This window comes from Trachurus trachurus (assembly GCF_905171665.1).
Source record: "Trachurus trachurus genome assembly, chromosome: 4".
NCBI classification, from domain to species: domain Eukaryota; kingdom Metazoa; phylum Chordata; class Actinopteri; order Carangiformes; family Carangidae; genus Trachurus; species Trachurus trachurus.
Genome location: NC_139898.1, coordinates 8,005,045 through 8,030,877, shown reverse-complemented (window position 1 = coordinate 8,030,877; position 25,833 = coordinate 8,005,045). Strand labels below are relative to the sequence as shown.

The following is a 25,833-nucleotide window of genomic DNA, read 5'->3' as shown; positions in this document are numbered from 1 at the left end:
GCTGGTTCTCTTACCTCGCATCCTAAGGTGATGATTCTGACAACACTGCACTGGTTAGTGAGGCTGAAAAAAAAAATCAAAATAGAAACCATTGGTACTGGTGCAACATTATATATCCTGACCTCTCCTTTACTGTACTGTACTTGTACCAAGTGAATAATAATAACTTTATTTGTATAGAACCTTTTATGCACAAAAGTACCACTCAAAGTACTTTTAAAGGCAATAAAACAGGAGCAAACAAATACAGTAGGATCAATACATTTAACAGCAGACATAAAAAATATATTGAATCAGATTTAGAATTGGAAAGTAAAGAAGATAGAATTCAATAAAAACTGGTTTAGGGATAAAATACACTAACATGAATGGATTTCATATGGCTGAAGAGCCATACACTCCTAAGTCCAGCCGGGAGTAGTGCACAGCAGTGTAATAGTTAATCATGGAGGGCCTGTTGTCAATAATTAACATTTCCTTATCTGTAAAAATGGGAAAGCATCAAGCTACCTGAGCTCAGAAAACAGTGTGTTGACAAAGGAAGAAAGAGATAAAAGCAGAAAATGTTGTGACAGACTCCTGACCTGCGGACCTCACTGGTCAGACAGAGGGGTGTGCTCAGAGGGGCTTTTACTTCATCCAACTCCACGACCCATTGTGATTTTACTGCGCCTTTCGCACTGTTGGAAACATGTCGTCCGTCTCTGTTCCTCCACCAAAATGCCTGCAGAAACCACTGGCTGTTCCTCATCGTCACATGTTTGGACCTGGACCTTCAAATGTTCCTCCTCGCATCTTGGATGCTGGGGCCAATCCTGTCATTGGACACATGCACCCAGAGATATTTGAGGTGACACTGTATTTAATACGATGCAGAATTTCCAAGAAGAGACTGTGATAATCTGTGTGTTGAGGTCAGATTTTAACTGCCTTTCTGGTGCATAATGCAAATATAATGGTATAATAATACAACACCGGCTGATTCCACATAATTATGCCTTTTAAGACTATGTTTGCCTCATATTTTGTACTTTGTACTCAATGGTATTTATTTAGCAAACACACTTGTGCGATCCTGTATGCACTCGCTTGTGAGAGTGCATTGAATGTATTATTCTGTTCCTTCTAGATAAACACTTGTTTATTTTCAATTATATTTTCTTAAAAATTACTAAACCAGTAATCAGAGTTATTGCTGAATGATTTTCTGATCACATTATTTCTAGCTTGACTGTACAGATCTAAAGGGCTACAGGTGTTCACACTCAGTCTGTTGCTTTAAAGAGGCAAATGGCACAGTAAAGATTTCTCAACATCCGTCTCTCACCAGAACATTTTCACTTTACATTACAGATAATGAACGACATCAAGAGTGGGATCCAGTACATGTTTCAGACTCACAACAGTATGACTTTAGCTGTGAGCGGCACCGGCCACACTGCCATGGAGTGTGCCATCTTCAACACGGTGGAGCCTGGGGAGAGTGTGCTGACTGCTGTCAACGGCATATGGGGAGAGAGAGCGGCAGATATGGCAGAGAGGATAGGTTCTCTAAAATCATGTGTCACCTATCAAACGATGGAATAACAATCCTGAGGAAGTCATGACTGAGTACCATGTGTGTCAATCCAACAGGGGCCAGAGTCAGCACCATAGTGGCACCTCCTGGAGGCCACTTAACCAATGCAGAGATTGAGCAGGTACTGTGTCTTAAAACCCCAGTTTTTAATTACTAATTGCTGTCAAAGCTGCAGTCTGAGTGCTTCCACTGTCACCTCACTGCAGGCCTTATCAAAGCACAGGCCGGTCCTGTTCTTCCTCGCACACGGAGAATCCTCCACAGGCGTCTTGCATCCTTTAGATGGCATCGGACAGCTGTGTCACAAGTAAGACGCAACGTCCAACAGCTCTGTCCTCATCACATCTGTAACAAAAGATAAGCAGATCGTGGCAGATGTGTTATGATTTGTGCCTGCAGGTATGACTGCCTGTTTCTCGTAGACTCTGTGGCTTCGATGGGAGGAGCTCCTCTATACATGGACGAGCAAGGTTTAGTCTTCAATCCTGCCAAATGCAGCTGATGAAAACATTGAATGTGTCCATATTGTGCAACATTATCTGTTTGGATCATGACACCAAAAAAAGATTCTTGTGAATGTCTGTATTGACAGGGATAGACATCCTTTACACGGGCTCTCAAAAGGTTCTGAATGCACCGCCGGGTACAGCACCCATCTCCTTCAGTGAGAGAGCTTGGTGAGAGCTGGATACACCTCACATGCCTGCAAGTAATGGATTAAGATTCGGTTGTACAGTGGCTTTAAAGCTGAATTTGTTCACAGCCAGAAGATATTCAACCGGAGGACAAAGCCTGTGTCATTCTTTCTGGATTTGAGTTGGCTCGCAAACTACTGGGGATGTGATGGCAAGCCGTCAAGAGTGTAAGACATTTTTGTCTCCTGCAGACAGGAACTGATCACATTTCCAACACTGGTTTCATTTTTAGCCGCACGTTGCATAATTCCTGTACATTGCTCTGTCCCGTTGGTTTCCTCTCTGCAGGTATCACCACACAGGTCCAGTCACTGCCTTCTACTCTCTGAGGGAGAGCCTGGCTGTCCTTGTTGAAGAGGTGGGACATGTTACAATCTAATATTTCGATTTTTACGTTTTGTCTGGAGCTGCAACAGTTCTGTGTAGGTAGCCACTGAGCAGTTACAGCAGAGACAAAAAATATACCAGTCCACCTCTCTATCCTTATCAATATTAACAAACTATTGACAATGGTAATATACTGTACAAGCAAATTAAACTTTACAAGCTGAACATGTTGAGACTGCAGGGATTCCAACTTATTCCCATCAGCCTTAGTTGTAGCATGATGTAGCATGATAAAGCAAAAATGTTAAGATGATAAACTAAGATGGACATTTCACCTGTTTAACATCAGAATGATTTGCATGCCACTGTGAGCATGTTAACTTATTATCCAGCTTGAGGCCAAAGCCTGGCCCACAGAGCTGTAGATTCAGTGTTACATGATCTGAACAGCACACTGAAGATTTTCACATACAAAATAGAATATTATATATGTATAAATGGTCAATATTTTGTTTGTTTTAACGATTGTTGTTTTTATTTTTTCTCTGAAGGGTCTGGAGAAGTCGTGGGAAAGACATGGGAAAGTGGCAGAATATTTCCACGCTGGTCTAGAAAGCATGGGTCTCAAACTATTTGTAAAGGAAAAGGTCAGTTACAAGTTTTAATGCCATGTGATGTGATTTTTCTATTAACACTTGGTGGAATTTACATTCATATAGCTGTTTAGGTTGAAACGGTAATGCACCAAGTCTGATGTAAATGGTTGTTACAGAAAGCAAGACTGCCCACAGTGACCACTATTGTTGCTCCTCATGGATATGACTGGAAAGAGATCACAAGCTACATCATGAAAACACACAACCTGGAAATTTCTGGAGGGCTCGGACCATCTGTCGGTTTGGTAAGAGATTGTGTGCCTATGTACGCTCCTCTTTGTCACTAGAGGTTCCTTAAGTCCTGTGATGTTTTTTGTCTCTTCAGGTGTTGCGTGTGGGGTTGATGGGATGTAACAGCAGCAAGGCCAATGTTGACATGGTGCTGGCGGCCCTGAAAGACGCTCTGAAACACTGCCACAAGAGCAAAGTGTGAGATTTTGCTATTGGATGATGCAGCAATAATCCTGGACCAGCACTAGCATCATAAACAAGAGACTGTGTGAAATAAAAATAAAAAAAAGTGATCATTCTCTGTCTTGTGCAGCTCATTCTTTCATTAATGGAAAGACTCATAGTGCTGTACCACCAGCCTATGATCTAAGCTTTTACCCCTTATTTTTGGTATAAACACACAATAACAATTTATTTGACATAATGGTATTCCACTCCAAATTATATGTCAAATAAATAAATGTACAGAGATACTATTCAGGCCCCTTTCCTTTCTATCTGTATCTTTCCATCAGTTGGTTTTCTAATGTATGAAAACCACAAACATATTTTATAATATCCAAAACATAATTTAACTAATAATTTAACTAGGGAAGAATAATCTGGCAAATAACGCAAAATCTAAATGGATTCCAATTGTCAAATGTTGCCTCTAATGCCCACAAACCCACATGAGCACTCTGGTCAGCACCACTTACAGTCAGAAGTCTGTGTCACACTACTGCAGTCAGGTTAGATTTGGATTCATATGTTATGATTTAGATTGTACATCTCACATAGGCTATAGGCGATGTAAATAATATATATAGACTTGAATTTCAGATTAGATTTTTTTTTTTTTTTTTTAGCTAGGCCTAGGCTAAAGGTAAGGAAATTTGACAATATTCAAAAAAAAAAAAAAAATAGGTTACTGGCTATACAAGTGAGTTTTTACATTTGAAACCCTGTGGCACATTTGAAAACAAAACATTTTGAAAACAAAACAGACTGATAAAACGTACCTTGGTCGTCGACCGTCCAGGACTGTGGTCCTATTAAGTGCATACTTTAAAGGTGTACAGAAAAGAAAATTGAATTTGAGCCCACTTTGGGTCATAAAATTAATGTGATAACTCATCTTTCAGACGTTGTAGGCCAAACTTTGTGCAAAATTCTATTTTTGAGTAAATCCGGGATGAAAGTGTGTATTTTTTTTTTCGCATTGGATAATGCAGGCGCACGGATTATACGTCAGCCTGTACACGATTCACCAGCCACTGATATTGGATCCGTCATCCGTCATTCAAACGTCTGAGACACGCACACACACACGGCGCTCGGGCTCGCCCCAAGCTTTGAATATCCCGCCCGCTCGATAACGACCAATCAAATTCGTTTTCCTCACTCGGGTAAACTCGTGTTGCAGCTCGTGACAACTCGGCGCGACAAACAGGACAAACGGCCATTTCTGTACACCTTTAACAAGGTAAATTAGAGTTCACCATCGTGAATCTATTATTCTGATGTCTTTTCCATTTAAATAAAGTTTCAATAAAAAGAAAAAAAGAAACACAGGAAGCGCGTCATGATTTCACTTCCTTGTTTTCGTAAGGCGCCAAATAGTGAGGAGGTTTGGTCTGCGGTAGGCCAATGCACCAAAAGTTGGATGCCAACCGCCGGAAAACAGAAGGAAGAAGAATAAGAATAATTTTGGTCTGTCTGCTCCTCGTTGTGTCTGTACAAACATCACGGCGGCTCCGGGGCACGGTCTGCGACATGGCGAGTAAAAGAGGAGCGCTCGTCGTGCTGGAGGGGGTGGACAAAGCCGGGAAGACGACGCAGTGTGGCAAACTGGTGAAGGCGCTACAGCTGAGCGGCCGGCCCGCGGAGATGATGAGGTTCCCGGGTGAGGAGGGAGACTGTCCGGCTCTTTGTGCCGTTATTATGCTGAGTGTTACTGCCAGTCCCTGAGCAGGTGTGTGGTGTGGGTGAGACATCTCATAACCTAATGTGTTTGTCTGTCGGTGCAGACAGGACCACGACGATCGGACAGCTGATCAGCGCCTACCTGGAGAGGAAGAGCGACCTGGAGGACCACACCGTGCACCTCCTGTTCTCTGCCAACCGCTGGGAGCTGGTGTAAGACCCCGTCTTTACTGTGGAGAAATACATGACACTCTAGTTTAAAAATGTCGCAGCGGGAATAGCACAGGTGTGTTAAATTACATTAATGACGGCTGTTTTCCACCTGTGCTCCTCCTGCTGTCACAGGTGTCTGAAATGTGTCGCGTGCTCACAATTATCTACGCCACATGAGCTGCAGAGGTCACTTGACCCAAAAAATAAAATGTCATGTAGGCTATGCACCACAGTTAACTTTTGGTTTCAGGCATGTCCAACGTCTTCCACAAAGGGCCGGTATGGCGCTGATTTTCTTTCCAACCAAGCAGCAGCTCACCAGACTTGACCGTCAAACTGTGTGCTCTTGATTTGTTGGAACAAAAACCTGCAGCCACAAGGAGGAATAGTTTGGACATGCCCGGAAACATACTCTGCTGTGCTGTCTTCCCGCCTTGCTCTACCACAGTGACGCAGGTGAAACAGGCCCAGTGAGCTATGGGCTCTGTGCACAGCTCCACTACTTCCTGAACTTAATGCTGCTCCTTTGTTTCCTGTCTTACATTATTGGACAAACTGATTAATCCAGGTGTGTCTGAGTAGTCACAATGGTCAGACACACCTGGATTAATCAGTTTGTCCAATAATGTAAGACAGGAAACAAAGGAGCAGCATTCAGGAAGTAGTAAAGCTGTGCATAGAGTCCATTTGTTATTAGTAGCTCAGTGAATATTTTGCATTTTGCGTGTTCATTTTCCGTTCTATTTCAGTTCAGTGGACAATAAAGTAGTAGTAGAGTCTGTGTTGAAGGTGGAGTTAAATGGAGAAAAATAATAGAAAAAATATTAGTATATTGTCCTCCAGTGGTCAGAGCCACCAACAGGCTGGGGCAGTGGGAACACATTACAGACAACAAACTCAAGAACACATTTTGCCTTTTTATGAGATGCTTGGATAGCAAAAAAAAAAATCAAGAAATCACCAGCCATGTTGTTCAGAAAAGCACACAACTGACAGTTCTCTACACTGTGGAGGATGGACCTGGATATTCTAATGTAGCCTGAAAAAATGACTGTCATCCACAGACCTTTAATAAAGAAGAAGCTGGAGCAAGGTACCACTCTGATCGTAGACAGATATGCCTTCTCTGGAGCTGCCTTCACCAGCGCCAAGCCGGTGAGTCTTTTTGTAGCCCCTTCAAACCCTGCACTGTCAGACAGTATCATCATGTGGGTTGTTGAAGGTGCAACAGCTAACTTGACTTGCTCCGTCTTCTCCAGGGGTTCAGTCTGGACTGGTGCAAGCAGCCTGACGTGGGACTGCCGAAGCCGGACCTCGTCATGTTCCTGCAGCTCAACCCAGACCAGGCTGCCCTCAGAGGCCAGTTTGGAGGGGAGAGATACGAGACCAGCGTTTTCCAAAAAGAGGTCAAACAGAAATTTGACCAACTGATGAAGGATAACTCAGTGAACTGGCAGGTAAGAGTTTATTCCTATGTGACATGTTAAGTAAGGTTAAACTCATTTTACCTAATATGATGTGATCTTAATTGTCTGTTCCAGGTAATTGATGCTTCTCAGAGTATTGAGGATGTGCACAAGGCCATCACCGACCACACCTTTAATACCATCAACACAGCTCAGTGCAAGCCACTTGGAGAGCTGTGGAAGTGACCCAACCCAGTTACATGTGTACGATGCAAGATTTAGTTATTTTTTTTGTACATTATTTTCTGCTATAATAACTAAATTATACTTTTGCAAACGTGATGTTTTTTAGCCCACTTGCCAAACTGTTAATCTGTAATTGAAGAGAGATTCAGTTGTGAAATATCAGATTTTGATTTTATTTTTAGTTACTTACAAGTCTATTCTTTCACCAGTCTATATATTGTTTTGATGAAATAAATAATCTTCAAATGAACTAGTGTACATGATCAGTCTTGGCAAGGATACTTTGCATGGATAATTAATACAACTTCTGCAGATTTGACTAAATTTGGTTTCATTACAGGCTGTTACAGACTTCAGTTATTAGTGACAAACTGCGCAAGCCATGGGCATTATGAACCATTGTGTTCTATACAACAGAAAACTGTTATGGCAATTTTACTTATGGAGTCAGGGAAAGGCACCATATCACTTCAGAATAAACATTTAAAGTGTTAAGACTCAAATGGAAACATGTGTGTGAAGATGTGCATACAGAATTTATCCTGAGCTCCTGCTACGGCTTCCACCAGGCAGTCTCAATGTTGGATACAGAGCAATCAGAGGTTGAAGAACACTGTGTGACACACTGACTACACCATCGGAGCTGGACTGGCTCAAGAGGTCTCCAAATAATGTTCCTCCACTCAGGCTTCCCTTCTGATACAGAGAAGAGACACAATCCCTCGCCTACTGTCGAGAACAGTAAATCATTGTTCATATGTTCCTCACAGGGAGAGGATCTCAAACTCTTCGTCCTCTGAATCAAAGAACCGTTCCAACCGGTCTGAGTCCGAGAAATCTGCGAAGAAAAGGGCATTGGCACAAAAAGGAAAAATAATTAGCTTTCATTAACCAATATTTTTGACATGAAACACAGATGTGCAGCGTGTTTACCAGGTGTAAGGTTCAGGGCATCCACGCTGACCAAGTGAGAGGGCTGACTGTCTACCAGTTCAAACATGGGCAGGCCTCCTCTTTTGCAGGACAGCTAGACGAGGAGAACATTTCATCATTTCATTTACAGATTCCGCCCAACAGGAAAATGATGCTTCATTTGGACGAGTCAAGAGGGCACAACAGAAGAGCAGTGTTCACACACAGACACAGACATACCCTTCTTATGCGCATACACCAGTCATCAAACTCGTCCTCTGTTCTGCAGAAGAAACCCTGGCAGAAACCAGAAAAAACAATTGGCTATGGAACATCTGACCATAAAGTTTTCTGCCTGCTCACAATCACGATTAACAATGGGCTTTAGTCTGGGATACAAAAGCTCTGTGCTGTAAAAATCCCCCCCCTGCCATTCCTACCGCTGCGATGGATGGGTCCAGTTCACAGATGTGCATACGACAGGGTGGGTGCTGACAATGGTACGTCTCATCGGGGACCTGGCCGTCTTCGCACGGCTCGACTGCAGGCTGTGTGGTGTGTGGGTCTAAGTAGATGAGTTCCTCTCCTGAAGAAGAAAACAAACAATGGCGTGATCAGAAGCAGATTGGACGTGTCAAAATAAAATTAATATGGTGAGCATGAGTTTGCTTGGGTGGGTGAGTAGGTTGGGTGTTTATTTCACAAACACAGAGACCAGACATACCGACATAACCAATGAAGTAATGGGCACTGTTGGGTTTTCCCCCAATAACACCCAGGGACTGAGGCAGCATGAAGCATTGCTGTAAAAAGAGACAAGAGGGTTTATCTCACCCCAGCTGTAGCTGAATTTGCCTCATTTAAGCACCAGTTGTTTTACATTTTTTTCCCCCAATTTATCACAAACCACACTTTACATTCATCCCAACAATTTTTTCCTTCTTCTGGACTAAGTTGAATGGTAATTTGTCAACCCACAAGAGATTTTTGGCCTCTTTAAGGTCAGTAAGAACAACCTGTAAACACGACACTGACATAATCACTTTATGAAGGCGATACGGTGAGCTTGTTAGAAAAACACTTCCAGCAAAACATGGCACGACATCAGCTGGAGTCACGTTTTTGAAGGACTGTCAAAAATATTCAGAATTTGATTACGTGATTAAATAGTTTGCAAGCGCCACTGTGGCTGTCTGCCTCACCGTGTGGACCTGCACTGACTTCAGATGAAATGTAGGTCAGCATCTGTGTGGTAATGATGGCAGATACTGTAGTCCACAACCCAACTGGGCCACAGAGAGAGTGCTTTAGATCCTGAGCAACATCAAAACGCAACTTTGTAATATTGTGCAACCTTGACAGCAAGGTGTGCAGGCTACAGAAGCTACAGTTAGCCTCACCTTTCACTACAGCACCAGCAACCTGAGGAAAACTCTCAATAAGCACCGGTACAAGTGGCTCAAACATGTCTTGCTGTATTGGTCTGCATTGTTACAGTCATTTTGCCAAAAATTTACACATATTTAAATGGTGGAGTATGTGTCTGTTTCTAGCCACCTCAAACAAACCTGAGTGTGTACAACTGGCCACGTTAATATACATGTGTACAATATTGATTATAGCTGCTTTAAGGCATGTAGACACTCCAGTATCCACTGTGGACAACACTGCAGTGTCTTGAACTGTGGGCAGCACTTTTTATGAAAGCCCAAATTAACCAGTGTCTGTATTGATGCTTATCATTCAGTTGTCGTCAACTAAGAGGCAGACAAGACAACATCAAGACTGTGTTCCCAGACAAGACTATATTTGGAGCCAAACACAAACCAGGAGCTGTGAGCAGTCAGTGCAACTGATGACCACTTGCTGTAGTATGTGCGATGTCTGTGTACAAACCACAATCACATCATGATAGAGATCTGCCAAAGTGTTTGAGAGCACAGACTTTTTGTCCTAAGTATGTTGCTGTAGTAAGGTAATGCACACAACTAATTTGAAGCCTGTACTACACATCTCTAATTTAACTTTGAAAACAAGTAGAGTAAAATCACCTTTGTCATTTAAAGTCCCTAATATCCCATAGTGCCCTTCAGGAGACTGAGTAATAATCACTTGAATGTACAGTATGAATATATATACACACACACACACATGCGTCTCACCTTGAGGGTTTCAATGTAGGCCTCATTTATATCACTCAGGCCCAGCCTGAGGGGGATGAGCAGTACCAGAGGTTTCCACAGAGCCGTCTCCTCCTCAGCCAGGGCACATGCCCCCTCCAGGCACCCGTTGAGCTCCCCCACCCCCTCTGCTTCTCCTGCAATGTCCAGCCAGGGCATACAGAGACGCTCTGCAGACAAACAAGTAAAACGCAAAAGATCACTGAGGGAATAGAATGTCAGACAGTAGAGTATACACCACTGCTCTAAATCCAGATCAATATCTAGATCCAGAGAAATCCTTGAGAAATCAATGAGTCCAAAATCTTACAGAGTTCAGGACACTGATTTCTGGATCTGCCACTTTCTCCTGATTACTGTAGCACCAAATTTAGTTTTAATTTAATATTTGTAATTGTTTCCCTGCCCCATGCGCCATCTCAAAAAAGTTCAGTACTTTTTGAGTGATCCTACAGACAAACAAATAAACAAACAAACCAATAAACAGAGGGGTGAAAACATGAGTTCCTCAGTGGATGTAATTAGTATTTTCAGCAAAACAAGAAAAACATGACTGGGTTTCCCTTTAGTCATCTATGATAAAACTACGCTGAGCCAGATTAGCATGAGGTTATGCAGTACACTCAAGACGTGCTTTGGAATGAAGTACTGACACTGAACACTCAAGTATTTTATTTTTCACTCTCTGCACAGTCCACAGTTTAACCAGTGACATCTGAACTGCATATGCTAATGAATGACAACAGGAAAAACTCTCAAACACAAAGCTGCAAACACAGCTGCACTCACTGATCTCCTCGATGACCACAGTGTTGTCCATCGCCACGTGTACCACTGATCTGCTCCACGTATCAAACACTGCCAGCTTCCTGAGGAGGACAGCACATAAACAGTCACACTTTTGGCCTTTGGATCCAATTTGAGTAAATATTTTACATCTTTGGATTAATTGTTTGACAGTGTGGAGTTGATACATGGTGAGTGAGTCAGTAAAATATGATGCAATACAAACAACTGTGACTGTCTGTGTCTGAACCAGACTGACTGATCATCTCATCTACAGAAGAAGAGTTATACACTGACATTGTCCAGCGTCAATACAAAGATGTATTTTCTTAGATTCAATGAATATATGAATATAAAAGCAACTGATATAAACAGTGCTGCCACTGTAGCGAAACTACCGCTATTGGGTAGTGTCACAGAGTAATGTTTTTATAAGTGCATCCTGGTTTTGTTTGTTTTGTGCTTGAGCACAAATATATTGAGAAGAGGGAAATGCATTTCATTTTCATGGGATACACTGAATACATATAGTTTCAGGGCACTGTTAATCTTTGAATTATGGTGCAGAAATGCCAATAATTCATAGTTCCAGCTTCCTCAGAATGACGATTTGCAGTATTTGTGTTTTATATGACTGTAACATGAATATCTTTGGGTGCTGGACAAAGCTAAAACAAACCATTTCAAGACTTAGGTATTTTTCACATGCATAAACATACTTAAATGTACTTACTTAAGAACCTGGGCAACTGTGTTTGGTCCATACCACTGGCCTATAGGCTTTCCCTCGCCAACTCCCATTTGGGCTGCAGCATTTAAAAACATAAGAACAACAGTATGCAAAGTGTTCGAGGGCTGCCTGAGTGAGCTCTTGATATAATTGGAAGGGTCTGACAGTGGCTACTCACCAATTTGATGGATGGAATAATAGCTGTCTTTTTTGTCAATGAAGGCGTTGAGAATACTGATGTACTCTTCTCTTTGTTTCTGGTCTCTGGCCCATCTCCAGTCTGTGAACAAAAGACCAGTTATTGAGCCCGTGTAAAACACGCTCTGTTTTGCTATAGTCTACTTACTGGAGAAGAGCTGCTTGTGTCACACGGCTATAGAATCTGGTTTTTATCTCTATCTATCAATAAAACACAGATATATTGCATTGCACTTTGATAGGTTGTCTCACCTCTGCCTAAATGTCTACACACCAAGGCCTCCCCTAGGATCATCTGTCCGCACCGTAACATACATCCCCATCCTGTATCTGATGTTGGTCCTGTCCCACCTGGAACACATTCAAGCATGACCACAGGATCCCTTTAGTCAAGTGAAAACCCAGATGACTCGTCAACAAGACACAGATTTGTTGTCTTCACTTACCAATGGGTGGGAAGTTTTTTCTGTATGTGAACCACAGTCGTGAAGTGACATCTGATAAAATATCATCTTTCTCTGTATGGAGAAGCAGAAAGGACCATCTTAAAATACACCCAAGAAGGAAAGTGTACACTTGCTAATACAACTATACTATCCTTCTCTTTCACAGTCCTACCTGTGAGTGCATTGTATTCTTTCCCTAAGATCCACACAGGCTCCGAAGTCTCAGGAAAATCTTCAAACTCTCCAAAGCGAAGTGTGTCGTACGTCAAGGTAGCTGCAAAAGACGACATGTGTCAATGGTCAGCATTTTGATAGTTGTGAGGGAGGAATTGCTCATGGTTGTGCAATTCAAAGGATAAAAAAGTATGTAGCATTTTAAACCCCCTGCTTCTTTAGATTACCCTGGGTCATATTTTGAGTGACTTACAAACGAATGGACAGGGTTGTGGCAAGAAATAACCTGACATTCAACCCATTGTATGAGTGTAAAAAAAAAAAAAAAGTGAAATCTTTTTAAACTTAACAACTAGTATACAATTGCTGCTTCCTGTAATAAATTAGTAGTCTCCAAGCTAAACCAGATGATATCACTATGAGATCATTAGGGTTATTTTCCCCTTTATTAACAGAGGACACATAAAATATAGACATCAAAAACAGTATTTGAAAAAAGTCTCAATAATGCAATAGGCTGTTGATATAAATATGTACGCAGGTAGGTGGTTTTAAGAGATTGTAACACCAAAAGGCAATCGAAGAAACGACTGTGTTCTCTGACTGAAACTTGGCACAACAGTAATGGACACCATGAAATGGCACACGTTAAAAAAAAACATTTTGGCCAACTGGTGCATTTTTGATAAAGATGAAGGGATATTCACAGATTGAAACTTCAAAAAACAAAACAGGTTTGACACCTCTTTCCAACAGGCAGGGACAGCTTATCAGACAAGGTGGAACAACCTCATTTTCATCATTGGGAGCTCTCCAAGCTGGAGAGATAACATTGATCTCTGTGAGATGATTGTGCAACACAGAAAAGAGATAGGCCTACTACAAATATTAAAAGTGTCACCTCAATTTCACATCAGTTGGTTGCAGTAAACCAACTCCACATCACACGGTCACACTAAACAAACATACTGACCTACCATGGAGACCACAAAGTACTTTTGTTGACACTACACTACTGCATAAAAAGAAACGACCAGTGTTATTCCTCAGGTCGGTTGCCGGCTTGTTTCAGTGAATAAGAGGCTGTAGCTCCTTGTCTGCATTCCTACAGATGGTCGTTACTTTCCTGTACCTCTGTGTTTTTGGTTAGGTTAGGCCTAAACCTTAATCATCCCCAAGGGGAAATGCATTTGTCACAGCAGCATAATATAAAAGAGAAACAGGACATTATTATTAATAAATAAATATATATCATGAACTATATAAAATTGTACATAATATAGAATACTTAAAAACACTGTGCTCTCTGCTTGCTGGATAAAAATAACAGGCTAAAGGTGCTTGATGGTAGACAAAAATAATAAAAGCTGTTTGAAAGTGCAAGGGGTAAAAGTGGTACAGCTGGTAATGACGGCAGGAACAGGAACAACAGCGTCACAACACCACATTACTGACTGTCTGGAGCTGTTAAAAAGTCTGACTGCCACTGGGATAAAACCAGGGAAGTTGGAATTAGCCTTTCCAACTTTGCCGAACTAGTTTTGATGCTGGTTATTAAGTTTGTATAAATAAATAACAAAGGCTGCTGTGGAACATGTCAAAACATGTAAGTCCACCGTTATGTCATCTACACAACAAACAGACGTGGAGAGTTGAAGCAGCCTCCTACGTGTCAGTGACTTGGCTCTGACACAGGAAGCTGTGATTTGCAGGTTTGTAGCAGCTAGCGTTTAACCAACGAGAGGGTAAGTTTCCAGCCGAAACAAAGGCAAACACAGTCAAAAGTCTGCTCGCTTCTTCTGTGTGTCACTACGAGTCTAGCGTCATACCACACCGTTTTTCTCCTGACTAACTACATTCCCAGCGCAACCAGTAGCGTAGCATGACTGATACGATGGTGACATTGCATCGACTGGGATGTTCGTTTTGGGCGTAACATAACGTTAGCACAAACAGTCAAACTAAGCACGGGAGGCAGGTTATTAAAGGGCGAAATTTCAACACCAACATGTTGTCATTAGCGCAAATTACATGTGAGTAGTGTACAGGAAGTTATGCGGCTATACAGCGGACTGTCAAAGCGGGGAAACCACCACACTTGGCAATAACAGCAGGCTAGCGTTAGCTAGTAGTTAGCTTTAGTCATCACTTTAGCAGGCTAACGTCACCGAGGCTACAAAGCAACACGGGTCTGTGTTGGAGTGGCAGCTGAAACATGGCAATCCTGTCACGACAGAGCGGGAGACATGCTACCAGGCATGACGCAGCAATGCTCTGGTTGTGTTGTAGCTAGGCTATCTTGCTAGGGGAGAGAAAAACACTTATTTTCGCTCTAAAATCTCGTTTACCTGCATCCATCCCGACGGTCTTCACCCTATCTTGTTTGTTGTTCTCTGCTCTCCAACCCGCTGGACCAATGGGAAGAGGATTCTGCTGAGGAATTCCAAAAGAGGCGGGACATCTGTCTACACACCCAATAAGGAGCGGGAGGAGGGGCTATTCAGCCCTAGCCAATCAGTGGTGGCTGACGTATCCATTCCCGATGACAACTGTTTACGGGTGCATTCAGATGGTGCAGATGTGCAGAGGTTTGATAACCATGCAAATTTGACCATGAAGCAGAAACTTTTATTATTCCCCCCCACACAGACGGGTTGGGATGCTGCTGATGCAGACTTCAGAAGCAAACTTTGCAAATTTGCGTTTTTTAATCAAACAAAAAATGAAATTGAAAGAAGAAAGTTAAAAGGGAAACCTTGTTAGTGGCTTTGGTTCAGATTCAGATGCATTGTTTAACACCCAAGCTTCACTGGGGGTCAGTGTTTCACATATATGCTGCAGTGCACAGGACTTCATTTCTCACATTCAGTCTCAAGTACTTCAATGGAAAATGAGGTGGACGGTGTTTCACTGTGGTTGGAGAAATGTCTACACATAAAGAACACAGAGGGCTCCACACAGCTGCACTGCATGGTGCAATCCAGCTGCATCCATGACTCTCTGTGGCGGGTTTGGAGATGCTGCAGGCCCCGGTGATTCTTATCTCAGTGACTTTTAACTAGGGAGGGTTCATTGTTAGGGTAGAGATGAAGGGATGGAAATTGTGTTTGACAGTGCACATTCAATGACTTTCATGCTAATGCATTGGTGCAATATGTAAAGAAAAACAGAGGAGCAGCTTTTCCTCAGGTGACTGACAATGTCAATGCAGGACATGACCAGACTGTGTCAGCAACACCAGTCACAGAGAGGGATATTGATATTGAAGTAGGCCAGGGCAGCAGTGCATCAATCCACCACCATGAGGATGAACGGTGCAAAAAAAACAACAACACAAAACAGAGATGGAGTGAGGAGTGATATGGTCAGTCCTCACCATATTCTCCATGTTTGACCCTTAAGGTGATGGTCTCCAGCAGCTATGTGGTAGTTATTTTGCTGCTATGGTCCACCTGCAAATCAATACAAAGTTGCTCTACATGATCAACCTGATCCTACTGAGAATTATTTCTGTTGGGAATTATTTCTGTTGGGAGTCATTATGTCATTATGTTCAGAATAACAATGCCTCCATCTGTAGAGCAACATGATTCATTTAATCATTTGATGAGAATGAAAATGATGTGATACATGCAGCATGGCACATCCTTCGTCAAGTATCTTGTCAAGAGATAGGCTACTTCATGTTGGTTTTTCCTTTGATTTGTCATCTGTATGATACAGTATGAATTACTTTATTGATCCCCAAAGGGAAATTCATTTGTAAACAGTATATAGTTGTATATTTGAAATTGCAGACTCAAATGATAGCTGTAAGAACCATTTATTAACATTAATATTTACAGTTGCATATGACACAAACATTTGCTTTGTCACCTATTCCTACGTGCCATATAAAAGTGAAATTATTCATGGAATAAACTCTACTCATAAACTGAATTGTTATCAAAGTGCTCTAACTCAAAGAAAACATACTGAAACTTAGCATTTTTTGCAATCACAGTACAGCAATATAAACACACTGCCTCACAATGAAAAAGGAATACAGAGACTAAGAGTTGCATTGAACGTAGCGAGGAAATACATTTATGGTATAGGTCAAGGCTCATTAGAGACTGGGGTGGGGGCCTAAATCTTTTTAAAAGCAAGGCAATACTTTAGTTAATAATAAAAAATCTTCTCTATCTCTTATTTAAGCATTAATAAGCAAACAAATTGAACCCATATCTAAATGTGTTATCAAAACTGTTTGTTGGTCCTGCTAGATACTAGCTATGGTGATGAGAAAAATGAAACCCTGAAATAGAAACAGGATTGTTGTTGATAAAACTGAAGCAACATATAAATCTGAATTGAGACATTCTGCCCTCCCTTCAGCAAAGAGAGAAATCAGAGCATCATGCCCCTGATCATTTTCATACAGTCTCTTAGAAGAAAAACGCTGTATTTTCCATTAGTCTGTTGACCTGTGCATGCCATCCAGATTTCAGGCCATGTCCTCACAGTAGTTACAATTTCCAACCACTAGAGGCAGCCAAACACGCATCTCAATGCTCAACACTGCTGTTTGTGGAAAGGGGGAAATCAAAGAACGTCAACAAAAGGTGATTTAATACATTCACATCAAATGTGTGCCAATATTTTGTATAGCCTTTCATAATAAATAGCCATGGGGAGGCAGAGGAAGCAGGAAAAAAAATCCATTGTCTACGACTTTAGGAGGTGTTCATCAGTGAGGGCTCAGTGCAAATGAGTGTAAACATAATCCAAACAGTGGATGCTTCAGTGGAGTGGTGTTGCTGGTGTGCAGCGCTGGTCAGTCTTGCTCCGAAATCCAGCGTGCGGCATTGTCTTTCACTTCTCTCGGAGGAGGTATAACACAATGGCCTTCACATAGTGTCCAAAGGCACAGGCAGCAGTCACCAGCCAGTGAGAGCGGAAGCTGGGATCAGTATTCACCACGCATTTTGTTACATCCACCTGTAACAGCAGACAGGACAAAGAGATGACAAAATGAACTCAGATTTTTTGATGCAAAGCAGCAAATGTTCCACAGTGTGTGTTTCACTGTGGTATCAATCTAGCATATGTTGCTGATCAGTCAAGAATCCGCAGTAACACTATGTGCAACCTTCCCACAAATATGCTATCTCAAAGCCAAGGCTCACACTACGATCTCAGCTGCTTATTCCAACGGTCCACTTGTATTATGTACTGCAGCTTTGAGAGAAAAAGGAAACACAGTTTAGCGTCCTGACACTGAACACTCTGCAGATCTTTGTGATCCTTCACATTACAAAATGTTCAAAAGGTTTCTTCCATGCTGACATCACCTCCCAGTGTATACACATTACTGCTTGAGTTCAGGCTGCAGCTGTGGGGTAGAAACAGCTCATTTGTGCTTACGAGGTCAGTTATACAATGCACTGCTCTTCATTCTGTCACACTCCACTTATTTCCAAACAGAGCTGACTCGGGTGCCATGTTTGTGGGTACACGAGTGTTCATTTGCTAAGCTGTTGTGCTCACTCCAGCAGAGCAGAGCGGAGCACAGACAGAGGCACGCTGCCAGGCCTTGTTACTTCTTGTAGGCTGGGTTTCGCTTTGTTGTTTCTGCAGGGATTTATATCAAACAGGCTTTTCCCATAAACAGGGATCTGCAGAAGGCACCACCTATCTTTATCTGATTCACATTACGGGAAGCTTTTCATTTTTTTCAAACCCCCCAAGTTACTTGCTGGATTCAAGCCATCAGTTGTTGATGTGCTTTTCCTCATCGGATTACATTTAACAAATTCCAATTCTGTGTTGAGATATTGAACCTTAAAAAGAGATTTGTCATTGATTATAGCTGATATCATGAATTTCACAAAGCCAGAAAGAAATTCATATTATTTAGACAGACTGCATGACAAAACAAAAGCTGCATCAACAAGAATTTAAACATAAAAACACATAGTTACTGTAATCTTTTAGTTAAGAAAAACTCTGATATGTAGAATATGATATTCATTCTGTTGCTTTGTATCTTTTGGCCCAGCAGGAACGTCTTCTTTTGGCATCACTGACTTAACTCAACATCATGTTTTCATTAACTTGTGAAATTTCTACAGAGCACCAAGAGACTAATTGAGTATTTATTTAAAAGTAATCAAATGTAATAGGTTGTAGTGCCGTGGTGATGCAATTAAAACAGTGAAACTATCAATGACGTTTTAATGAATGGTCCATTTACAAGCAATAAAGTAACGAGAGCTAAATTAAATACTCGGTGTGGGCTGAAGCTAAAGCTTATTTTCGCTTGTCCCTCTTACTTTACAAACCATATAACACTGAAAAATAAATTAATAACACGATAAATACTATTCTAAATTTTAAATGCAGCATTTCCAACACTACCTGTGAGAATGTATTGCTTTTGTATGATTATTTCACTGATTTATTCTATTTTTACTGTTTTTTGTCTCCTTTCCGATGATTACATTACTTGCTCTTATTCATTCTTGTTTTCTTTCACATTCTCTTGGATGTCAAATTAATGTGTCTGATTGCTGCAGACTTTTTCAAATCTTTACTTTGAGTTGTCATGGGAGGTGCTCTATATTATTTTGTGAGTACTTGTTGTTTTCTGTTCATTTCAACCGTCATACAGTAATCTAGTGTTTCCTGAAATCATCGTTGCAGTGTACATCTAAACCTGATTCAGTGCAGTGTCACGTTACTGCTGTGAGTTTGTATAATTTTCCATAATATTAATCGATTATCAGCATAATATCACAGGGACTGTGTCTCAGATAGAGACCCGTAGAGTCAGGGGACTGTCTTATGAACAGCTAATGAAATTACTAGACAGTTAGTTCATTGATATAAAATTAACTGGCAGCTATTTTGTTAATCAATTATTATTAAAAAGTTTTCCAGCACAAACACCAGAGATTTTACAATTTCAGCTCACTACCTTAAACCTTGTAAATGAGTAAATCAGACAAAAAGTAGTGAAGCTGTCGCCCTCAGGTTCTGCCAGTAGTATTCAGATGAATTAAAATAGTGCTCTGCATTGGTTCACGTATGTTACTTCATGATTTCAAGTTCGTATAATATTTATGATACTCATCCATGCTGATTGAAGAGGGGCCAGCACAAACAGGAGCCACAGCTCTGTGATCCATCAGTGCCACGTTTCCTATACTCCAACTAGAGGCCTTAACAACACTCACATAACACTCGAGCCACCACACAAACATCAGAGGAGTAACAGTTTTCCTTACCCAGCCCCCTCTCCTTTTTAACCAGGAGGTCAGACTCTTGCGGACAAACTCTCCCATGCAGTCGACGATGGTATGGACCATGGCTGGATGACCGTGGCGTACACAGTCCACTGCCAAGGCCCCCGCCACGGCGTATAAAGACACCACCTTGCCCCATGTTACACCTGACAAAGACACAGCTGTTAGAACAAACACACAGGCATCTTTACACAAAGCTTTATCCACAGTTGTTTATGTCCTGCAAACACAATCTGTAAAAATGTTTAGGTTTTCTGAGTACGTAGCTGAAGTAGGTTTTTTTAGGGCAGCGAATGTCTGTCTCAGCAGCTCTCTTCAAAGATGGATGAACACATTATAAAACCTCAGCAGCAGCCAGGCACGAGGCCTGCATGCCTGTCTGTCCCACAAAGACGAAAACCCAAACACAAGGCTGGGCGCAGCAGTCAGCCATACGCCTCTCCAGATTAGTGAGCAGAGCATTTTTCCTACTTTGTTCAGAGTGCCTTGAGATAATGCAGGTTATGATTTGACCCTATATAAATAACAAACTGTACCGAATTGAAGTTGAGTCAGACTGTCTGCATCCCACGCCATTTACAGTCAAAGCTACAGACTATTTCTGTAGGGTTTATATACTGTAGGTTCAACACATACAAACTGAGGCTCAGCTCCATCCATCCTCTCTGTCGCCTGATTCACTCTGAGAATCTCATAAGCAACGCTCATGTTTCTCTTTAACGGTGAAATCTTGGGTTTGCAGTATGCACAGCACAAACTGCTGTCCTACAACTGGTGACTTAAGAGGAGACTGAACTTTTAAACCCATGTTCTGGTATAAAGTGCCTCAAAGAATAAAAGATGGAACAAAAGCATTACCACAAAATATGACAATATTTATAGATGTGAAAAGTCTGACAGTGATTGAAAAGTTTAAACCAATTGTGCCAACTAATTGTCAAGTATGAAGGAATTCTAAATTAAAAAGCTTTAATGTAAGAATTGTGACCCAACTACTGTCTTATTAGATATCCTACAGCAGGTAAAAACCACTTAAATAAAACCTTTGGTCAGTTATTACATAAGATGTACACTGTGTTACACAAGGTGTTAAATACCCACATTATGTAAATCAGTTTGAACAAATTAATTTCCCAGTTGTCGTTGCGCTGAAAGTCATGAGGAAATTCATTGTGCGGATGTTGACATGAAAAATAATCGTAGTGACAAAAACAGCTTTGTTTTTATTTTCTTTAGAAATGTCTGATTTCATGGAGATCCCACATGGGAGCTGACTAAATTAAACTTGGCTCCTTTGGGAGCCATGTGAGAGAAAAAAAAAAAAAAAAAAAAAGAATGGTAGAAAGTGATGCAGCAGAGACTGGGATATTCTGAATTATTTTAGTTTCCAGCATGGGTCAGGCTCTAAAAATGTACTTCCCTAAATGCAACTCAGCCATGTCTTTTGTTGGAAACTTCCTGCCAAACTCCACACTCTCAGTTTGTAAATTTTCCCTTGAAATAATATATCTAAGATAACCCAAATGACATCACCAGCAGCTTCGTCAAGTATTTTCTCATACACTACAAAGCTGCTTTCAAAGCTGCTGTTCAGCCTGTTGTTGCAGGCTGAGCAGTGCTCTTCATGCCCTCTCAATGCAGTGCTTTCACAGTGCAGCCTTAAACGGGGTCCCACCTCAGGCACAAGCACAACTGGTTCTAATCTGTACACAGACCGACAATGTCTATTTTGTGCTTCAGTTTGACTATTGGGGTGCTTCTGCTCTATGATGGGAAGCACACGCTTTTCTTGTTGGTTAGGATATAACTGTATCAATACGACGTCCCGTCAGATGGACCACTACAGTGTCCACGACTTGACTAATAGGAATAACCTCAAGATCAGTGTTGTATTTTCATTCATTCATTTAAAACCTGCATACACTGATTGATTTAGGTCTGTTTTTGGTCAACACCACCACCATGGTCACCAGCCTGTGGCTAACTAAATGCTGAAGTGCAATGTCGAGCACAGGGGAACTGAAAACTGAAAACCGAATAACAACTTTCACGTTTCCAACAGTAAATTGATCCATTCAAATTTGTCAACAACTGAAGCTCAAAAAGAGTCATCTGTTCTTGCACTGCTGCACAGTTCAACACAGGCTGTCAGAAACACAGCAGCTGGAGTTTATCAATGCATTGTGGAAAGCAGCATTACATTTGTGCACATTAGACACGTTTGTGGCCATAATCAACTGCTGCCCATGACTTCCTCTTCACACAGTGACAAGTCTCGACTATCAGCTTTACTGTATGTGCAAATCTACATGGTCTGCATTTTAAACCAGTAAACTGAAATTAAAGTCTTTCTGCAGTTTGTTTTTCCCTGTACAGTAAATCCCTAAATAAACACTGCAGAGACCATCATAACCACAAAAGTATGTTTGTGTGAAGGTTGATGTCCTTTAATTGCAATACATTTGAAGTAGGCAACGTTTTTTCTAATTCTGCTCAGGATGAGACTAATCTGATTTTCTTCAGTTTACAGCTGACTCTTAAATACCTTGCAGTGGATTGCTTTGTTACATTCCCAGAGGAATAAGCCAGTGGAGATACATGAGAGAACTCCTAGGGTGGGGTTCAATCTGTCTGTAACAATCACTCACTCTAGCTACATGTTAACCTAATATGGGCTGAATTTTCCTCTAGGTTTCCTTTCCTGGAGGGGATAATGACAGCAACAAAATGTCTCTCACTAACCGGAGAATCCTGTGGTCGGCTTACTTTACAAGTGTTTACATGGAAAAAGCAGACTGAAATTAGTTTATTTTAAGGAGGAAATGTTAGTTCAACGAAAAAGCATTAATAAGAGAAGTAACATTTAATATCTGTATTGTAAAGGCCTCAAGCTCTGGAGTTCCTCCTTTCCAATGACAACTAAATGATGAACTTCTCTAAAAGGTCAACCATCTTCCTTTATTTTCAAGTCTAGGTTTGTCACAGTCTGAGCTAAACCTGATAACAAAGCACTAAAGTTAGTTCCCATGGTGCAGGCCTATGCACGCACGGTTTGATTTACAGTACGATTGCATTTTGACCAGGACCTACCTGTGGAGAAAATGTCTGCTGCCACAGCCAGGAAGGCATCAGACACCACGCTCTCTGAAGCCACCGTGATGTTTAGCTGCCGCGCTACATTACGGTAAACGTTGGGTCGAAGGTATTCCAACTCATTACCTGGTGACAACAAAATAAAGTATGTTTATCAGTGTTTCTTACGATGCACAGAGGTCCATAATTATATCACAGGTGTGACATTATTTCTGTTGCAAATGAAAACTGAAAAGTTAACAAACAGACTTTACAGTGTGACTCTACTACTTCACTTGTGGTATTTTCTCAGTCAGCAGGTTAGCTCAACACTTACCTAACAGTGGAAGAATAACACATAATTGTCACTTGTGGCTACAGTAAATTTTAGCAAACAAATTAAGTCTAATCTTTAATCTAAAAGCGTGTGTTTTGATTTTGGCAAGTTAGATTACAAATTAGTTGTAGATGTGGCCTGTTGCTTGACTCTTCAGAGATACAAATAACTGGCTGAAGTCTCTGCTGGTTATCTTCCAACAAATGGTTCAACATATATTGTTATATATTGCTCCTAGTAAGCTGTTTCTTAGACTGTTTCTCCACAATAATCAAAGTGGCTTCGTCTACTGATTTACTGTACAGATATGAGAGTGGCAGGTATCTATCTTTTTCTCTAACAAACAAGAATGTGAATAGCTGTAATGTTGAGTCTTTTGAATCTAAAAGCTGTAGATTTTTCCCCTAATTAATTAGACCGTATAATGAATAAAGTCCTACAGATATTGATTCACTATTTATAACAGATGTTAACCAACCCTCTAATTTAATTTTCTAAGATAATATGAGTTTCTCTCCTCCAGGCATGTCCCTGAATCTTTCATCTTTCCACAGTAGCCTTTCAGTTAGATCAGAGTTTCCAGTGAACTTCATAACCAGCAGAACCAGAGGTGTGGTAGGCCAAGCCAATGTAAAGTGAAACCTCACACTGGGAGAGCCATTTGCTGTCTATCAGTTTTCATAGTGGGCAGACATCCAAACAGGAAGGTAGCCTAACACTGAAATGAAACCATGTCCTTGTCTCTTTTTCCGGGGGATTCCCTGGAATCTTATCAAGGTTGTGCACAGAAAATGCAAGGTATGCCCACACATGTCTGAATGAAAAAAATGTAAAGACTAACAGGATCATTGTCAGGGTTTATGAATGCAAACCGTTGCCTTAACACATAAGATAATGTATATGTAGGCCTGTCTATTCATTAAAAACAGCTCAGTACAGTTTCACATTCCATTTATTGTTAAAATGCTCTGACCTAAAAACAGATAAAGCCTACTGCTCTATGTTTTTTAGCATGTAAAACTTCAATACTTAAAATCTTTAAGGCATGTTATGTCTTGACATCCAAATTAAGTAAAAACCAATAATATTATCAGTAGTTATTATTAATAGTTTTAGTAAGAGTAGATAATTAATCATTAATAGTTTTAGTAAGAGTAGAAATATAAACTTTATATACCTGTCTGAGAAAGTAATAAACTCATTTGCCTTTAAAAACATTAAAATCATTATTTATTAAGTTATAGGAGAATTATCTGATTGACTCACCCAGCCACAGCAGAACCGTCGAGATCTCTCCCAGTGTCCCACCTGATGCAGCCAGCCCGTGCTCAGGATTAGACCAGCCTATGCCAGCACGGTTCAGCCTGGAATGGATGTAGTCCCTGCACAGCGCTTTGGCCTGGGACACCAACTCCTTGTCGGTGGGCGAGCGGTCGAACACTTCAGCCGCAAACACAGAGGAGCGGCGCAACATCTCCATGCCCCTGTCATCCGCCACGGGAGTGCGCTGCTCACCTCCCCGCCTCCAGCGCCACACACAGCGGACACTTCTCCCCGGCCGGCACACGTCCTTCTTCTTTCGATTTCCTCTCGAAGCAGTAAGAGAGAGAGAGGGAGATAATCCTGCATAACACACACGCGGATTAGTTTGTGGACATCTTTTGATAGCCTCTGGATAAAGATGTGCTACGCAAACGCAAGTCCAATTCCACTGTCTGAAGCTGCAGGTTATATAAACCCCGGGCTGGAGAGACAGGGCAGCATCAAGGCGAGGAAAAGTTTCACACTATACCACAAAACCCATGTGTGCTCAATAAAAGTTAGTGTCAGTGCGCCTGGACCACTTTAAAAAAAGAAGGTAAACGCAATGACATGACTCTTACCTGAGGAGGAATATATTTACACCATGATCATCCTCACGGGCTCCATCTTAGCCGGACACCGGCCAGTGGGTCTGATCGCTGTCCTCTAGTCTGCGCTCTGAGGATTTACTGCCACTCCAGGCGCAAAAACTTCTCCCAAGTTTACAGTCTGACAGGCTTTCCTTCTAAGGGCACTTATTGTGGAGTCCAAAGGCGGAGATAAGCAGACCGAACCAAGCCCCGCCCCTCCAGCCCCATCTCTACTCACTAGAATAACACACACTAGTAGGCTAACTGACTTTATTAAATGTGTGTATTGATAATAACACCAGCGATCCTAACTAGCTCATTCAGTTATCTTCTATCCAACAGGAAACACACAGGATGCTGTCAAAATAAAGTAGGCCTACTTGTTTTTGTCTAAATCATCCTGACTGTATGAGTGGTGTGGTTATTGCAGACTGTGATGTAGACACCATAGAAAGTGAAATGCTGCTCCACAATAAGTCTAAACACTCAATAGATGATATTAACAATGTATAAAGACCTGATATGTTTTGTAATTGAACTTCGAAGGGGTTACTCTAACAAT

General features: G+C 41.4%; 4 protein-coding genes across 5 annotated transcripts; 2 read left to right on the top strand and 2 right to left on the bottom strand.

Annotated features, from left to right (window-relative positions):
* The first annotated feature begins 551 nt into the window (after window positions 1–551).
* Window positions 552–3,789, top strand: agxta (alanine--glyoxylate and serine--pyruvate aminotransferase a). Its single transcript, XM_083970284.1, has 11 exons — window positions 552–850; window positions 1,354–1,546; window positions 1,636–1,700; window positions 1,786–1,886; window positions 1,979–2,049; window positions 2,172–2,256; window positions 2,343–2,441; window positions 2,563–2,632; window positions 3,153–3,248; window positions 3,374–3,502; window positions 3,583–3,789. The coding sequence occupies exons 1-11, from the start codon at window positions 692–694 to the stop codon at window positions 3,688–3,690; spliced, it is 1,176 nt and encodes a 391-aa protein (XP_083826410.1). The 5' UTR covers window positions 552–691; the 3' UTR covers window positions 3,691–3,789.
* Window positions 3,790–5,086: 1,297 nt separating this feature from the next.
* Window positions 5,087–7,268, top strand: dtymk (deoxythymidylate kinase (thymidylate kinase)). The gene is made up of 5 exons (XM_083969941.1): window positions 5,087–5,373; window positions 5,498–5,606; window positions 6,671–6,761; window positions 6,866–7,063; window positions 7,148–7,268. The coding sequence occupies exons 1-5, from the start codon at window positions 5,118–5,120 to the stop codon at window positions 7,256–7,258; spliced, it is 765 nt and encodes a 254-aa protein (XP_083826067.1). The 5' UTR covers window positions 5,087–5,117; the 3' UTR covers window positions 7,259–7,268.
* atg4b (autophagy related 4B, cysteine peptidase) lies at window positions 7,056–15,117 on the bottom strand. 2 transcript variants are annotated; one of them, XM_083969940.1, is made up of 13 exons: window positions 15,033–15,117; window positions 12,683–12,784; window positions 12,511–12,582; window positions 12,317–12,415; window positions 12,045–12,146; window positions 11,870–11,942; window positions 11,140–11,219; window positions 10,333–10,520; window positions 8,895–8,973; window positions 8,611–8,756; window positions 8,411–8,467; window positions 8,192–8,285; window positions 7,056–8,096 (listed from the first exon to the last, which is right to left on the bottom strand). In XM_083969940.1, exons 1-13 carry the CDS (start codon window positions 15,040–15,042, stop codon window positions 8,023–8,025), a joined length of 1,176 nt encoding a protein of 391 aa, XP_083826066.1. In that variant the 5' UTR covers window positions 15,043–15,117; the 3' UTR covers window positions 7,056–8,022. The 2 variants fall into 2 exon arrangements, 1 of the variants encoding a protein (XP_083826066.1); XR_014595321.1 differs by having other exon boundaries at window positions 7,910–8,096; window positions 8,411–8,453.
* Window positions 15,118–16,715: 1,598 nt separating this feature from the next.
* boka (BCL2 family apoptosis regulator BOK a) lies at window positions 16,716–24,957 on the bottom strand. Its single transcript, XM_083970822.1, has 4 exons — window positions 24,646–24,957; window positions 23,061–23,189; window positions 19,953–20,116; window positions 16,716–17,664 (listed from the first exon to the last, which is right to left on the bottom strand). The coding sequence occupies exons 1-4, from the start codon at window positions 24,857–24,859 to the stop codon at window positions 17,539–17,541; spliced, it is 633 nt and encodes a 210-aa protein (XP_083826948.1). The 5' UTR covers window positions 24,860–24,957; the 3' UTR covers window positions 16,716–17,538.
* Between the last annotated feature and the right edge of the window lie 876 nt (window positions 24,958–25,833).